At 44.9% G+C, this 18,452-nt stretch overlaps 1 protein-coding gene across 4 annotated transcripts in view; it reads right to left on the bottom strand.

The window, feature by feature from the left end:
- CIC (capicua transcriptional repressor) overlaps positions 1 to 18,452 on the bottom strand; it is a 124,699-nt gene that overhangs the window by 92,556 nt on the left and 13,691 nt on the right. For 2 of the 4 annotated variants that reach the window (XM_063436839.1, XM_063436842.1), the window contains exon 2: positions 9,147 to 11,956. In XM_063436839.1, coding sequence (XP_063292909.1) covers positions 9,147 to 11,937 — 2,791 coding nt within the window. In that variant the 5' untranslated portion in view covers positions 11,938 to 11,956. Of the gene's footprint in view, positions 1 to 9,146; positions 11,957 to 15,954; positions 16,009 to 16,595; positions 16,694 to 18,452 lie in introns of those variants that run through there. The other 2 variants (XM_063436841.1, XM_063436840.1) reach the window with 2 other exon arrangements.

The raw sequence follows: 18,452 nt of genomic DNA, 5'->3' as shown, positions 1-18,452 counted from the left end.
TTGAACAGACATTTGGGTTCAATGAAACATGCTCCAGGCTGCACTACATTCATATGTGTCTCCTTCCCAAACAGAAGTCACTTTTTCCAACTGACATTATTTAGTCTCTTTCCCTTATGACATAGTAGAATTATTGCTGGAGAAAGACATAATCTTACAAGGAGCTACGGAAAGGGATGCACTGGGTACAATAAATAGGTGCAGCTGCTCCTACCCAAAAAATGGCTCATATCAATCTCAGGCAGTCTGGGTTTTGTATGTCCTGGTGCTAATCTAAGACTTGTGGATTATGCCCTGCACAGTATCCAGTCATACTGTGCAATATATGTATATGAAAAAATGCTTTGCTTATTGAAATAACAGAAAGCGAGTAAAATTGTACACACACAACCGCACATTATTGCAGCCAAATTGCTTTTGAGCAATTTCCTTTTTGAATTGGAAGTCTCTTTATGCCTTCTCTACAGTAAACCGATCTCTTTATGTTGGTCTCTTTTCAAAACCATCTCCCAATTATTACTTGCTGGGAGGTTTTCCCAACATCTGATTCCAAACTGGAAATTTATTAAACTGTTCAAAAAAAAAAAAAAAAAAGATTAATATTACAAAAGTCTGAGCGTCCCAACAGAGAGGTGGCATTGAGAAAGTAAAGCACTCCCTGTAAGATTGGAAAACCGGTATGTGATGACGAGGAGTAGGTGATGTGGGACCTTCACCTTACCTTAACACTGGCGCCAGAATGGTCTTCTAAAATCTAGTTGTCTATAAACTAGCTGAAGAAAGTCCGAGTCAGACTGTAGTATTTTCACAATGCAACCATGCTGAAGAAATCAAATTTCACCGATTGTAAATGGAAAAGCACATTATGCAGATCACAAAAAATACAATTAAGATCTCAACGGATACCAAACCTCCCTTCTTTATGGCAGCTGTTGCAATAGAAATTACAAGGCCAGAGTAAAGCAATCCCACTCAGGCAGTAACTTTGTAACATACCACTGAACAGTGTATAGGATAATATATTTCACAGGAACCCAGAGAAGTTATCCTCGAACAATGGAGCGAGTGCGGAAGAACAAATGGCAGCATGATAAGACCATTTATACTCATACCGACTGGAAGTGTCTGTAAGCTATAACTTGGTATACAGGTGGTTTTTGACCGCTTCCAGTATTATTTACATGTTTTACCATAACCTGGATGCCCGACATAAAGCCCGGATGTAGGCCTCAAGTAAATTTTCAATGAACCAATGCCGTGTGGCACATGAAGGCTTTAAGGAGTCTCCCTAGTTTTTTTGAATCCAGCAGTTGTACAGTTTTCCAGAGTTGTATGCTTAGACACACAAGAGTTTGTAATAATGTATTTGTACAGGCCTCAGCATCAGAAAATAACGCTGTCAATGTATATCCTTATTGAGCCCACACAGTCACAGATTTACATATTTGTCACCCCTAGGCCAAACAATTCAAGTAACATTTTCTCTTTTTAGTGTTTATTAAAGGGTTACTGTGACCCCTTTTCTGATATCCTATTATATAATGTCATACTGGGAATTAATTAGTAGCACCCCCTCTGAGGGGTTAAAGTTACTTGGAATTTAACACGGAGGAAGGGAAAAGCAAGCTATCCCATGCTGACCACAGACCTAAATTGTGCATAGAATTGACATTTATTAGCCTGGCACAGAGTTCTGGGCTACCCAGGACACATGTGCCATGGGTGTAACTAGTCCCTGGCACAAAAGTGCAAATATCTCAATATGTGCAGCATTTTAAGCAAAAATGCACATACAGACTCCATACACCATTACCATTTCTAAAAGCAGGAGCGGTCTTGGCGGTTAGATTAACCTTTAAAGGATCGAATATTTATGAAAAACGTAAGACTTCATTGGCATTTCACTTAATTTCCAACATAGGCCCATGTTTAATATTTTGGGGTGAGCTTATCAAAAGATTTAATATTTCTGGATTAACTTTTAAAAATGCTTTTTTACTTCTTTAAAAAAAATTATATTACATAATTTAAAAAAAAAAAAAAGCTTCTATAATCAGTGAACTCAAACGTGTGAAGGGTGTGCAGGATAGAGGAAACTGGCATCCAGGCATAAGTAAGAATATATTGTGCCTCGTGTGACACCTCCTCTAAAACCGGAGGAACTGCCAAGTTTAAGTCACACATACAGACACACTGCTATCACATTTACACCTTAGGGTCAAGGGAAGAAAAGAAAGGCAGAAGAATAGGAAACTTGGTGGGATATGAGAAGTCGGCACGAGAGGATGAGAAAGTACAGTTTATCTGCAAGTGTAGGAGCTGCTGTGAAGAAAGAATAGCAACTAGAATATCTTAGCAAGTGGAGTGGGCACTTAAAGGGGCAAGAGAGCAGGATAGGCAAAGGATGTAAAGTGAGACATCCATCTGTGCACAGAAATAGAGGAGAAATTAAACAACTGGATGGGCTCAGGGAAGGGGTGATCACCGGATGGGCACAGAAAGGGGGTGATAGCAATAGCTGGACGGGCACAGAATCCCACTAGGAACTGGGATGAGAGAGAGGCAGACAGCTGGGCATAGCCAAGGGAAAGAGAACCATTGACAGGGAAAGTGGGGTGATAACTTAGATATCACAAGAACGTGATACGTCAAACAGGTTCTCAAAAATGGGAATGGGCAAGATGGAGCAGATCACCAGATAATCAGACAGATCATGCATGTAAAATAGGATTTATTTAAATTTTTTAAATATAATATTTGCATACACATTTCATTTTATTTAATTATTTATTTATATACAAGTAATTTTGACTCATGGGTTGGAAAACGATCTTGACACTAGACATAGAAAACAGAAAGAGCAGACAGGATGCAGCAGGAATGGAGAGCAGACAGGACATGAGTGGTGGGAAAGTGGGAAGAACAGATATGACACAGGAAGGAGGTGGAGACGACATAACTAAAAGAATTAAAAAGGACCAGAGGGAAATCTTCCCACGTTGAAAGTGCAGTAGCACATGGGATACATTTAAACCATAAACTCGTTAGCGCCATAGGGTAGGACCAAACGTGGGTAATGGGTTTACAATTAGAAGTGACACGCATAGCCAGGTACAATAAATAATGGAAGAGTAGCAGCGGTTGGACTGCCACTCCCATTATCAGGAGATGCAGTGCTCCGTGAATTCATTAGACCATCGCTCACTGACTTTGCCCTGTTCTTGTACTATCACTTTCACAAAAAAAGGCTGCACTGCATCGAAAGAAAAACACCTTCGGTTTTGCTGTATAACCCTATGGAAACAGAACTACACCCTGTGGCAAACAAAAACGCTCTGCGCAGTGCAGCAAACCGATGCTGTTTCGCAAACATGCAGACCATCTAGAACACGGGTAGGCAACCTTCAGCACTCCAGGTGTGGTGGGCTACATCTCTCTCGATGCTTTGACAATATAATGGCTTGAAGAGCGTTATGGGAGATGTAGTCCACCATACCTGGAGAGCCAAAGGTGGAGTGTCCCTGATCTAGAACATACATTAACCCCTTAAGGACACAACTTCTGTAATAAAAGGGAATCATGACGGTATATTTCCATCATGTGTCCTTAAGGGGTTAACATGTATCCAAGCATGCAAAGCTCTATTTAAAAAAAAAAAAAAAGATTACCTGTAAGATCGTGACTTGAGGGATAATATGTATACATCAGGGTTGGAAAAAAAAAAAAATATTTTTTTTTTTAATATCAATATAGTCTATGAAATTATGTCTTTTTTTTATGTATGTTTTAATAAATATTCCTTAATCAACTTCGGATATACTCTTTGCAACTGAAGCATGTTATTATTATTTATATAGCTATGTGTTTGTAAATTATTATTTTATTATTTATATAGCGCCAACAAATTCCGTAGCGCTGTACAATGGGTGGACTAACAGACACATAATTGAGATCAGACCACTGGATGTACAGGAACAGAGGGGGTTGAGGGCCCTGCTCGCTGAGTTTACATGCTAGAGGGAGTGGGGTATAGTGACACAAAGGGTTAAAGTAGGGGAATTAAATAGTTTGTTAGAGAAGGCTTTATTGAGTGCTTGGTAGGTCATTTTTTGACAGTTGCAGGAAAGGAGTCATGGAGTGGGGGATGAGAAACCTGCTGACAGTTTAATTGATACGCTTTAATGAAGAAGTGAGTTTTCAAAGATTTTTTGAAGGAGTGGAGGCTGGGTGAAAGTCTGCAGCCCTGGAGAAGTCTTGAAGGCGAGCGTCAGAGGTGGGGATCCGGGCAGAGGAAAGGCGTAGGTCTTGGGCTGAGCGCAGGGTTCTCGACGGGACATACTTGTGTATGAGGGAGGATAGGTATGTTGGAGCAGCATTATGTAGGGATTTGTAAGCAAGCGCCAGAATTTTTAATTGGGCCCTATATCTAACTGGAAGCCAATGCAGGGACTGACAGAGCGTGGAGGCGTGGGAGGTGCGACCGGACAGGAAAATAAGCCTCGCAGCCGCATTCATTATAGATTGCAGTGGTGCAATCTGGGAACACGTAAGACCGGTGAGAAGGGGATTGTAGCAGTCGAGGCGAGAGAGAACAGCAGCATGAACCAATATCTTAGCCGCGTCCGGCATTAGATATGGGCGGATGCGCGCTATGTTCTTGAGTTGGAAGAGACAGGATTTGACTATCGATTGGACATGGGGAGTAAAAGAGAGGTCAGAATCAAAAAGAACCCCCTAGGCAGCGAGCCTGCGAGGTAGAGGTGATAGTAGCGCCGTTGACTTGGATGGAGACAGACACAGGAGTAGCAGCACTTGAGGGAGGAAAAACTAGAAGTTCTGTTTTGGACAGGTTGAGTTTAAGGAAGTGAGCAGCCATCCAGTTGGAAATAGCAGAGAGGCAGTCAGAAACACGAGTCAAGGTGGGCGGAGAGAGATCAGGGGAGGACAGGTAGATTTGCGTGTCATCTGCATATAAATGATATTGGAAGCCAAAGGAGCTGATGAGTTTACCAAGGGAGGCAGTATAGATAGAGAACAGTAGGGGGCCGAGGACAGAACCTTGGGGCACGCCGACAGAGAGGGGTTGGGGAGAAGAGGCAGAACCAGAGAAAGAAACACTGAAAGAGTGCTGGGAGAGGTAGGAGGAGCACCAGGACAGAGCAGTATCCCAAAGACCAAAGTTACGAAGAATGTGAAGAAGTTGTTGATGATCAACAGTGTCAAAGGCAGCAGAAAGATCAAGGAGAATTAGGATAGAGTATTGGCCGTGCGATTTAGCAGCAATTAAATCGTTGGATACTTTGGTCACCACTGTTTCAACAGAGTGACCAGCGCGGAATCCAGACTGAAGGGGGTCAAGCAGAGAGTTGGATTCGAGAAAGTCTGTCAATCTCTCGAGGATCTTGGAGGCAAATGGCAGTAGCGAGATAGGGCGGTAGTTGGATGGGGAGTTGGGATCAAGGTTGGGCTTTTTCAGAATCGGGGTTACGGTTGCATGTTTGAAGGGTGAGGGAAATGTGCCAGAGGAAAGGGAGAGATTGAAAATAATAGCGAGAGGAAGAGCAAGAGAGGGAGACAAAGTGCGGATGAGATGCGAGGGAGCAGGTGGTGGGGCGGGAGGACAGGAGCAGAGCAGAAACCTCTTGTGCTATAGCAGGTGCAAATGAGCATAGGATGGCAGGGGGAGTGGGGTTGGGTGATGTATTGATAGGGGTAGGAGAAAGATTAGAGATCTCTTTCCTGATTGTAGAGATCTTCTCAGTGAAATGAGATGCAAAGTTTGTGGCAGACAAGGTGGTGGAAGGAGGGGGAAGTCATAGGGCGAAGAAGAGCATCAAAAGTGTGAAACAGGTGTTTGGGTTGATGGGACAGTGTGCTTATGAGGGTTTTGAAGTAGTTTACTTTTGCAGAGGAAAGAGCCATGCTGTAGGAGCGCAGCATAAATTTATAGTGGACAAAGTCAGATGCAAAGTAAGACTTTCTCCAGCAGCGTTCAGCAGTTCTGGAACATTTTTGGAGGTAACGGGTCAGCTTGGTGTGCCAGGGTTGTAGTTGGGGGCGCTTGCTGCGTTTAACTGTAGGAGGTGCCATGATGTCAAGTTGAGAGGAGAGAGTGGAGTTGTAGAGTGAGGTTGCAGAGTTAGGGCAGTTGAGATTTGAGATGGGTAAAAGGAGTGTTTGGAGTTTGGTGGAGAAGTGCTGGAGATCGAGGGAGTTGAGGTTTCTGCGAGGTTGGAGAGTTGATGTTGGTGAAATTTTGGTATGGGGTATGCAGATGTTAAATGTTAGCAGATGGTGGTCAGACAAAGGAAATGGAACAGTGGAGAGATCAGAGGTGGTACAGAGATTGGTGAAGATGAGGTCAAGAGTGTTTCCTGCAGTGTGAGTTGCTGAGGAAGAAATCTGTGTGAGTCCAAAGGAGGAGGTTACAGAGAGCAGACGAGAGGCATCAGGGCAGTTGAGCTTGTTGATAGGGATATTGAAGTCCCCAAGTATGAGAGCGGGAGTGCTAGAGGAAAGAAAGTGGGGTAACCAGGAGGAAAAGTGTTCAATAAATAGTTTAGGGTGACCAGGGGGGGGGGGGGGCAATAGATATAAATGTAGATACGTACCTATAATAAATGGAAGGTTGGACTATATAAAATATAATGACTTGATCAGTGGCGTACATACCAGGGTCGCAGGGGTCGCGGCTGCGACCGGGCCCGGCCCACCAGGGGGCCCGGCCGCCCCTGCGACCCGGTATGTACGCTCTCCGCCAGCCTCTTCTCCTGGGGGGCCCAGGAGCCGGCCACCTCCGGGCCCCCCGAGGCTGGCCCTGCTTACACCCGGCGGCCGGCTGGTGCGCGAGGGAGCACTCTCCCCTGAGTGCTTCCTCTTCAGCTCCCTCGCGCACCGCACTGATACCGGAGCCGGAAGATGACGTCATCTTCCGGCTCCGGTATCAGTACGCGGCGCGCGAGGGAGCTGAAGAGGAAGCACTCAGGGGAGAGTGCTCCCTCGCGCGCCCGCAGGACCAGCCAGCCCGCCGGGTGACCGGCCCCCCCAGGAGCCCAGCAGCACCACTGGACCCCAGGGAATCCCCTCAGCACTCCAAAGGTAAGGAGGCTGGGGGGATTAAATAAAAAAAAAAGCATGTGTTAGTGTGTGTGTGTGAGTGAGTGAGTGTTAGTGTGTGGGTGTGTTAGTGTGTGTGAGTGTTAGTGTGTGTGTGTGTGAGTGTTAGTGTGTGTTAGTGTTAGTGCGTGTGAGTGTTAGTGTGTGTGAGTGTTAGTGTGTGTGTGAGTGAGTGTTAGTGAGTGTTAGTGTGTGAGTGTGTGTTAGTGTTAGTACGTGTGAGTGTTAGTGTGTGTGTGTGTTAGTGTGTGTGTGAGTGAGTGTTAGTGTGTGTGTGTGTGTGTGAGTAAGTGTTAGTGTGTGTGTGTGTTAGTGTGTGTGTGTTAGTGTGAGTGTTTGTGTTAGAGTGTGTGCTAGTGAGTGTCAGTGAGTGTGTTACTGTGTGTGTCTGTTACTGAGTGTGTTTGTGTGTGTGTGTGTGTTAGTGAGTCTGTTTGATGTCTGTTAGTGAGTGTGTGTTTGTCAGTGAGAGTGTATGTTTTGTAAGTGAGTGTGTATGTATGTCTGCCGCTGAGTGTGTCTTTGTCAGTAAATGTGTGTGTCTGTTAGCTAGTGTGTATGCATTTGTTCGTGAGAGTGTGTGTGTCTTCAGCACTTACCTTTCTCCAGCGCCGGACTCCCATGGCGCTGGGGATCCCTCCGCCTCTCAGCTCCGAATGCGCATGCACGGCAAGAGCCGCGCACGCATTCAAACCGCCCATAGGAAAGCATTACTCAATGCTTTCCTATGGACGTTCAGTGTCTTAAAATGGCGGAAGCGCCTCTAGCGGCTGACAGTGAGACAGCCACTAGAGGCTGGATTAACCCTCAGTGAAACATAACAGTTTCTCTGAAACTGCTATGCTTTCAGCTGCAGGGTTAAAACTAGAGGGACCTGACACCCAGACCACTTAATTGAGCTGATGTGATCTGGGTGTCTGTAGTGGTCCTTTAAGTGTGTGTGCATCTGCATGCAGTGGCGTACATACCGCGGTCGCAACCCCTGCGACCAGGTGCCCACCGCCATGTGTTGCTGCCCCGGCCCGCGCAGAGTAAGCGCGAGGGGGGGGGGCCCACGGATCAATTTTCGCACCGGGGCCCCATGGGTCATGTGTACGCCACTGGACTTGATAGAGGTTAAGCATTGTCACAAATATATATTGCACAGAGTAAAAAATGTTTATGTTTATAACAGTGAACAAGAGAACTTGAAAACAAAATCTACATGACCCAGGGGTGCCAACTGGAATCTCAAGCCAAAGAGTAGTGAAGGATCGTGGGATATGTAGTTCTACAGCTGGAAAGGTACCAGATTATCCTCCCACCTTTATATTAAATGCTTTAAAACTATAACTTTTTACTTTTAGAGAAACATATTTTTTTCAATGTCCTTGGAAATGTGAAAATAAAAGTAAATTTGCACTTCAGGATAAAAGTTGTTCCCCCCCCCCCCCATTGACTGACTCGGAGACGTGCGTTGAACACAAATTAAACAGATCTAGGGAGATAGCAGCTGCTGACACACAAGGGAAATGTGCAGAGCTTAGTATGCTGTATGGCATATTGATACCAAGTATTACCAAAAATTTGTACAAAGCAGTGATGGTTGAGCTTAGGCAATGCAGTGGTTGTGGACTATGCTATCCTTAATATTGAGCCACCTGATGGGTCCACAACAGCTCCAGTACCAATGGACATCCACTGCAAGAAAAAAAGCATTATGAACCATCTCAGATGCTTTAGAGTATAACTTCCATGATGCTCTGCCAGCAGTTGCTGCAATCAAACCAAATTCCACAAGGAAATAAGAGGCTGGGAGTTGGTTTTCCGAACAACCTCTTTTAGGTGTGAATTGGAGTAGTGATCTCCAAATGAGTGCACAGGACCCGCCAAGAAAACAAAAGCTATATAATCTTACAGGGGAACGACACTCCCCAGATTTTAGGATGAGCCTGGCCTTTATGCAAAACACACTACACACTGTAGTATTTGAAGCATGGTAGCCACCCAACAACTTCTGAAAATTAGAAACATTGTGAGACGACGCTTACCTGTGCCTGGTCGACCCATAATTATCTCCTTCTTGGGTGCAGGATGGCTGGTATAATCACTGGGAACAATTACTGGGAGCAGGGCTGCAGGTGAAGGATGGAAGGCAACAGGCTGGAATGGTGAGGAGATGCTGAACACGGCTGGAGGGTGGTCTGTTGGCCCAGATGATGTACACGTGGCCATCTCTCCTGTGCCTGGCTGCCCAGAAGGCATAGTTCGTGCCACGTTTTGTATTTGTGTAGCATTGATAGGCACTGGAATCTGCAGTTGAGTTTTGGAAGGATGATCCTTAGTGCAAACTTTAACCATTCGCCTAGGGCTACCTCCACCTGCCCCATGTACACCTATACCACGAGATCCACTATCTTGGGGCTTTTCTACAAATTTCGAGGGAAGGGGAACATCAGGGTTGCGAACAATGACAGGAGAGTCTCTCTGTACTGCTGGCACCCTACGAACAGAAGGACCAGGGTCAGAAGTCAAACCTGCAGGAGGTGACAACAGCATAGATGGCGAGGCCTGCTGAGAACGGGAGAAGAGTTGAGCAGGGGAAACAGAGCGGTAACCAGCTGGGGTGGAGGGGGTTGGAGTATGAGACACGGAGTCTACTCCAGAGTCCATGCTGTCACTCTTCTGAAAATCAGGAGCAGAGCTGACGCTGCCATGGTGAGAATCTGGCTTCCTCTTGCTAGGGCTCATGGGCACAGTGAAGGTAAGGTTTGTCTGGAATGATGGTAAGATACCAGCTGGCTGTCTCTCCCTGTGATGGGAGTGATAAGACATCTCAGGAGTCAACGCTGGTCCTCCTTTAGGGGTGCTTGCACTGACGTGCCGGCTACGTGCTGCACGCTGTATAACTGGGGAAGCATTGATGGGGCTGAAGTTAGCTGGCCGAAAACCAAACAGAGGGGATGGTGAAGGAGATGGCGTTGGGGAGAATGGAGACTGATTGGAAACAGGTGAGAAGGATGGGGTTCCAGATCTTGAGCTGCCGAGAGATACCAACATATTGGCAGCTTCACACTCATCAAAGTCAAAGCGTGAGAGATCAGTGGGGGCTACAAGGCGTGGTCGAGAGTCAGTGCGTATGCTGCTGACCTCACTATCTCTTGATGTGTCATCCCACTCAAACTCGGCACTTCCTTCCCGCCCTCCTCTACCATCTGACATGCTCTCCATCTCCTTGGTGCGCATTGACAAATGTCGAGAACAGTAGCCTCGACGTTGAGACTCTTTCATGCAGCCATCACGAGAGCACAGTCTTCTCCATTGCTTGCCATTGAATTTCTTGCGGATCCCATTTGGGGTGCAGACTACATCGCCTTTCTTGTACTTCTGCTGAGCAGCCGTCAGAGGGGTACGGGAACGAGAACCCGGAGTACTGCACTTATCAAGGGACACACTACTACAACTGCTCCGGCTTCCTGCATCTGGGCTTAGCAGGGGTGATGGCTGCTCAGGCAGTCGGCCCAAGATCACGCCATAACCAGGGGACTTAGGTGGAGAAAGGATTTGATGCTGCACAGTAGTCACCTTCTCTTCACTTACAGGCATGCTAAACCTAGATACTTCTGCATCTTCCAAGTGCTTCTGGTCTGAATTACGTGGGGATCCAGGAATCTCTAAAGGTCCCCCAGGTCCCTGGGACATGGGCAGAGACGTTGAAAACCTTCCCATTGCCTGCTGCTGCTTTTCTTCGGCAGCTCTAGGAACAATAAGCATTGGCTCTTTGCACCATGGAGAGCGCAGAAGTCTAATGTTAGCATGTGGAACCCAAGCATAATCACGTTCCCTTCGACCAGGATTCTGCTGGAAACAAACCTTATATGATAACGGTTTTGGAATAATTTCCACTACAGTGCCCTCCCGAAACGTTGTGTCTTCAGGGCCCATGCACGCACACACTGCTGTACCCTCCTTCACTTCATTTGGTTCAGGGATCTGATCTGGAACCGGCCCTTGTGTGATATTCAGGAATGTAACTGCTTGCTCCCCGGGGATCTGCACTGCTACTTCCTGATTATTGCACACCTGCTTCACTTGACAAACTTGGAAAGCATCCCCTTTCCTGACCAGAACCCTCTTGGCTTGCAGATGACGAAGGTCAAATTCAGTCCATGAGCTACTCGGAGGCTCAATTTCCACATTTGCTTTCTCTGCTTCCTCTTCTAGATCTGCAGAATGCTCACTAGCTGTATCTGTGGATGAAGAACGTACAGAAGGGCACATATCTTCTGAAACAAGAGCTGGAGTCACAGGCTTCTCTGTGCTACACTCCTGCAGAGCAGAAGGTCCTTCACTGCTACTAGAGGAGTCCTCTTGTCCCTCCTGAGCCCCATGGCCTTCAACATATTTCTTTTTAGGGGCTCTAGACTTGAAAGTGGCAGTTTTCCTGCTTGAAGGCATCTCCCATCGAGCTGGATCAAATCCTGCTTTGCCGCTCAACTGATTATCACTGGAGGCCTCCAAGCAAGGTTGAGCTTTTACAGACTGTGTTTCATCCTCCATCTCCTGCTCTCTACTCTGCGCAGGCATTTCCTGATCCTGCACTCTGGTGTCAGCCATTTCTCTGGTAGAAAGGTCAATTTTTACCTGCATCTGCCTTGCTACCAATGCCAAGGGTTGACCTGAGCCTCCCTCGAACTCCTCTGCTTGTTCTGGAGACTCTTCTTCCTGCTCCTCTTCTTCCTCCTGCCGTCCTTCCTCAACTTTTTTTTTTGGTTTCTTACCACGAGTGGAGTTTGAGGCCTTGCTGTGTGTAGAGCCTGTACTTTTCTTTATTGGTTTCATGTTTATGTTTCAGGACCACCTGTTGAAAAGATAAACCAAAAAGATAATCATTCACATGAATAAGCAGAGTGGACACTTAAGAAAGTGACATACAACATACAATGGAAACCAAGACAGGAAATTTTGATCAAAGCTGTCTAACTACTACCCAAAACCTTAGCTAACTGTTTGCCCGTTAAAACACACAAAACACTATTTATTAAACAAACAGATCACTTAATCCCAAGACACAAAGAGAGCAAAAAATTATTATGATTCAGATACTGCTGGATTACCTGATTGTTTCTTCTGTATTTTTTTTTTTTTTTTATATTGAATAATTAAATGAACAACCAAATTAATTAACAGAGTAATTAGAAAAAGCATAAGGATTTAAATGTGATGATTGGTAGAACCAAAGACATGTACAATCTATTCCAGAACATAGTAAGTGTATCACAAAGATTTAGATGCCATCAAATAACGCAGATCTGCAGATTACTGACTAACCGCAGTCATCGTGAAGGAAATGACAGTCATATGTTTCACCTCTAAATACAGATTGTCATTTCCTCTGGCCCATGTTATGGCATACATACATACATACACACACACACACACACACACACACACACACCAACATATACCTACGTGACGAGGAACATTTGCACACATGCACTACGATCACAAATGCAAGAAAAGGCATGTTCAGACATGTACTTCACACACATAGCACAAAGATACTGCTATGTGCCTAATGCCACTCACAGATATCCATCTACACATGTAAAGCATAGGGAAACACGTCTTAAAGTGCTCAGACAGATGGGAACAGTCGTAGCCACAGATGACATGTAAATAAACGTTACTGAACAATAGGTACTCACGGATGTGCACAGATACACATGTGCAGACATGCATCAGCATACACACATTTAAAAAAAAAAAAAAAAAAAAAAAAGAAGAGGGAATCACGAGTTCTCGTGCACACATATACTAGGAGAAGAACGACACTAAGAGATTTACAAGCTGGCTGAGACACATATTCTCCCACAAGTACACCTACGCGTTTTCACGCTCTTTTTCTCACCCTCTCAAGTCATTGCACACAGTCCCTGATAATAATTCCAGTTAAGGAACAGCAACAATATTATGGAGAATGCAGAAAAATATTATGGTTTTGTATTGAAATTATATAAACAATATATATATTACACATACATACATCTATGTATACACACATACGATTTACTACATACCCTTGAACAAGATATCACTAAAATTTACTAGCCAGAAGAAGGGATTCCTATCCAGAATTAGAAATGAACAAGTCCATTCAGTGTCACGTATACACCAGATGTTTTTGTCTGCTAGACTGACTTACTTGTCGCAGGTGAGTGGGCGAGTGGAATTTTTCTAGATTACATAAATATACACCCTTATCAACCCTGAAAGAACTAGCAAAAAGACTGATCAAGCCGAAAACTCTGACAGTTATCTGTATTGAGAAGAACAATCCCTTCCTTTTTATTATTATTTGTATTAATCTGTTATTTTTTATGCAAACTGGAATAATTAATATACATATACAAGGCATAAGATCACCAAGATTCACTTGATAGATAAAGAGGTTTACAAATCACGAGGGGGGGGGGGGGAATAAATTAAAAAAAAAAAAAAAGGACTAGTGTTATATTAAGAATAAGAGTTAAAAAAAAGTGCACATCTTAAGAATAAGGAAATAGAATAAAGTTTATAGGCCTACTATATAACTTTACTCATGTCACTCCTGTGACATTAATATTTTATATATCCCATTCGAAATATTGTGTAAGTGGCAATTTTCTACTGGCTCGTAGCCATGACATCAGCATTCTCCAGATCTATGTGCATCTGCACACACATTCACAAATATTATGTATTTTCCTAAATATAAAGTTGTAGGCTAATGTCACTATAGCAATGGGTGAGATCACAATCGTATGAGGAATAACCTTTGTAGTCTATAATCACTAAAGAAATATGCCAACAGCCTCACCCCTTAATGCAGGAGTAGGCAACCTTCAGCCCTCCAGATGTTGTGGACTACATCTCCCACAATGCTCTGAGAGCAAGAATGCTGGCAAAGCATCATGGGAGACGAGCTTAGCTTAATAACTTGTGCTGTTCAGATATATTTAAATTGAAAAAGAAAAAAAATATATTTATTTTTTAAACCATTGCACATCTGGATTCTGTGCAGACAATGAGATAAAACTAGCTTTCTTAGAGCATTACGTGATTGTAGTGTGGAAATTATACAGGCAGCCAAGAGGGAGGCGTATATGTGCTTGCATGGACTTAGTACGGATTGTGGATAATCGTAATACAAGAATGAAATTAACGCTCCGTATAATGTGCATTCGATTTTGTGTTGCCTAATACATGGTGATTATTGCAGCTGTGAAAACATAACTACATGATAAAGTATATACGGTGTTTGCTCTGTACTATGTATATTTACTCTCTTGCAGTAAGGTAATAACAATGAAGAGGGTGTTGGGTAGCCAAGTAACACCCACATTCCACACCACATAATAGCACCCCTTGTGTCCTGGACATGGGCTGCAATAATGATTTCGGCCATGTAGGGTTCAAGTTGAACACCATTCTGGAGGGTAAGACAGCTGCTTTGTATAAAGCCTACATTGTGTCTGCTGGGATAAATCAACCTTCCTGAGAACAAGATTAACATTGAGCATGGGAGCTAAAATTATGATGGACCCTCATGCTATACACAAAGAATATAAAACACCGACTGGAACATATGTGATTTAGGAGACACCCCCATGACTTACGAATAGTCATGAATTCTCAACTCGATAAAATGTACAGAAATCGGCCATGCTTCCTCCAAACCCCCCCCCAGCAAATACTGAATTTCCCAAGAAGGGCAGATCCCTATTCTCTGCTCACATAGTCGATCACTGCTTTGTCAGCAAGCTGCCCTTTCCAGTTCCAACACATAGAGCAATGCTGTTCCACAATTAAAAAGAATTACACACGCACATTCAGAATATACTTGAAGTAGAGGTCAGATTACTTTATTAAAGTCCTGATAGAGACAATGCACACAATATGACACAATATCGCTATAGTTAATACTGCAGAACCCCATCGGTACCAGAATAGCCCAGGGACACACACACACGTACGGCAGCAGTCATGTATTAACCCCTGTAAGGGTACGGTGTTAGCACTTGCACACATTTAAGTGTTAAAAAGTACTGTCACTTTCTGTGCATCAGCACTGCCTTCACCCCACACCCCTCCCTGTGGAGCTCACTCCTAATCCCCTGCACAAGTGGAAACTCCCTGCACAAATGCACAGACAGGTCAGGATCATTGCTCCACACTGGATAACACAGATAGTGGGGAGTGATCTGCGTGCCTGTCCATAAGGAAGCAGGCTCTCTCCCAAGCGTAGGATTACTGGCGGGTATAAACTCAGGCTAATAATATACATGGATCCAGCTACTGCTGTCGGTTATTAAGAAAATTTAAACTCACACTACGTCAGTGCGAGCTATATCATAGAATATATTTATACATATTAAATAGAGCGAGGGGGAGGAGAGGGTCAGGAATTTTGGAGAAGTTCTAGAACAGAAGGGAGTCTGTCTACCTCTGATCACCACCCCAGGATATATAGAGAATATATATATATATCATTATTATTATTATTCCAGTGTCAGTGTGTGCTGCTGATGGAGGCTGGCTCTGTATAAAGAACATTTAAACTCACAGTAAGTCAGTGTGAGCTATATATTATATATATATATTATATATACACATACACACAGTCACTATGTATTATATGAGTTAGAGCAGGGGTGAGCAGGGATTTGGGAGAAGTTTTATAACAGCTGGGGGTCTAGCCCCCAGGATATATAATATTATTATTTTCAGTGTCAGTCAGTGCTGCTGCTGGTGGAGGCTGGCTCTGTATAATGACAGCTGGAGGCTCCTGGTGACCCATGGGGAGCTGCTGACACTCACCTGGCCCTCACTCACGGACATCCACACACTGCTGCCTGGCCCCCTTACTCCAGGAGACAAAATGGTGAATGAAGCAGGAACAGCTGGCGCAGGCAGCCAATCACAGCCCACAACTAGCCCAGTGACAGAGGCCTCGACCAATAGGAAGCGTCGTTAGAACCCCCAGGGGGGCGGGGCTTTTCTGACAAGAAGGAGAGAAGCTTGAGCAACACTTACAGTAGCCACTCATTAGCGGTTAATGAAAAGAAAAAAGGGGGCGGAGACGGGGACAGCGTTTGACGGACAGGTACAGTAGCCAACGGGATGAGGTGAGGGGGGGTTTGTCCGATGCCGTCCAATCAGAGCGCGAGATGAAGTGCCTTGTTTATCAAGAGAGGAGCCAAGAGCAAGGCCTGACGGGAGTTGTAGTCCGAGAAGGCGAAGATTGGCAAAGACAGCAAGCTTGAACTACCTGACAGGGAACTACAACTCCCAGCAAGTCCTGAGTGAGAAGCCCTGAGGTGGGCAGGAGGTGGGGGAGGCTGCAGGAATCCCATGGCTGGCACTGCCCTGACCCTGCTGGTCACCGAGTTTGGGCTGCGGGCCGAGCTATGCCAGGGTGCAGCAGAGCAGCTTCTGGGAGCCGGTACAAAGTGACTCACCACTCTCTCTCCACTCTTCCGGCTCCTCATCAGCTGCCGGCAGCTCCAGCCGTCTCTTCCCACACAGCAACAGCAAGAGACCCGTCAGGCTGGGCCAATCAGATCGCTCCTCCGGCGTGGCGTCACCACCAGGGGGCGGCATCGTCGCTCGGGGCCCGCCCCTCTGTCGGCGCGTGCCGGGGGATGGTTGCTAGCTGATGTCACCGCAGGGGAGTCTGATTGGTGGGAAGCAGTCGGAGCGGCGGCCAATAGCAAAGGGCACAGGTGACGTCGGGCAGCGTGTTGCCATCAAACTGGAAGGAGAGGGCGTGGCTTGCTCGAGATAAAGGACTTGTTACACACGGAAGGGCGGAGCCTGAAGTTTCCAGTTAGAGCGCTGAAGGGAAACATTTAGCCAATCAGAGCCGAGCGCGAGCCAACGCTTAACCCCTTCATTGCCTCAATCAAAGAGGGATCATAGCCTGTCTGCTGCCATGGGGCTGCAGCATAGTGTATGGCTGGCTACCGCAGGCTATACTAGTAATGGCTGGCTACCGCAGGCTATACTAATAATGGCTGGCTATCGCAGGCTATACTAATAATGGCTGGTTACTGCAGACTATAACTAGTAATGGCTGGTTACCACAGGCTATACTAGTAATGTCTGGTTACTGCAGACTATAACTAGTAATGGCTGGCTACCACAGGCTATACTAGTAATGGCTGGCTACCGCAGACTATAACTAGTAATGGCTGGTTACTGCAGACTATAACTAGTAATGGCTGGCTACCACAGGCTATACTAATAATGGCTGGTTACTGCAGACTATAACTAGTAATGGCTGGTTACTGCAGACTATAACTAGTAATGGCTGGTTACCACAGGCTATACTAGTAATGGCTGGCTACCGCAGACTATAACTAGTAATGGCTGATTACTGCAGACTATAACTAGTAATGGCTGGCTACCACAGGCTATACTAATAATGGCTGGTTACTGCAGACTATAACTAGTTACCACAGGCTATACTAGTAATGGCTGGTTACTGCAGACTATAGTAATAATGGCTGGCTACCACAGGCTATAGTAATAATGGCTGGCTACCACAGGCTATAGTAATAATGGCTGGCTACCACAGGCTATAGTAATATTGGCTGGTTACCACAGGCTATACTAATAATGGCTGGCTACCACAGGCTATACTAGTAATGGCTGGCTACCACAGGCTATAGTAATAATGGCTGGTTACCACAGGCTATACTAATAATGGCTGACTACCACACTTCTGAAGAAGCCTCCATAGGTGAAACGCGCAAAGTGGATTTTTTATGGACTTTCTCATAGAGTATTTTATGCATTCTGTTTTTTATTGATTTATATGTATAATAAATAGTTATAATATACTTTTTACTACTCTGAGATTTCCATGATATATTTTGTTCCTGGTTTTCATCTTTATTCCTTGGTGGGGATCATACCACCTATGCGCTACTAACTAGAGCGAGGTACGCTCTGGTAAATGTGAGTACGATATTTTCTATTCACTTGTCACCCATATCAATATTGGTATTTACTACACTATGTGGATTTTCCTGTCTGTTTTTTCTGTTTGAGACCATCAAGACGTGGACCACTTCATATTTATCCTAGGACGGGGATCATTCCGTCTATGCGCTAAAACAGCAGAGCTCTGTATTTAGCTCTGCCAAATGTGAGTGTATAACCATATATTTCTTTATTACTTTTGGATTACCTACAGGGTTACACTATTATTTTGTATATTCTTCTTTTTTTGAGGTATACCGTTGAAATTGTATGACCATAAGGACTTGAGTACGTATGTTCGTATCAAAATAAGGGCGCGGTTTTCTTTTATT

The sequence above is a fragment of the Pelobates fuscus genome, chromosome 11 (genome assembly GCF_036172605.1).
Source record: "Pelobates fuscus isolate aPelFus1 chromosome 11, aPelFus1.pri, whole genome shotgun sequence".
In the NCBI taxonomy this organism is placed as follows: domain Eukaryota; kingdom Metazoa; phylum Chordata; class Amphibia; order Anura; family Pelobatidae; genus Pelobates; species Pelobates fuscus.
Note: the sequence above shows the minus strand (reverse complement) of the source record. Positions and strands in the feature narration are given on the sequence as shown.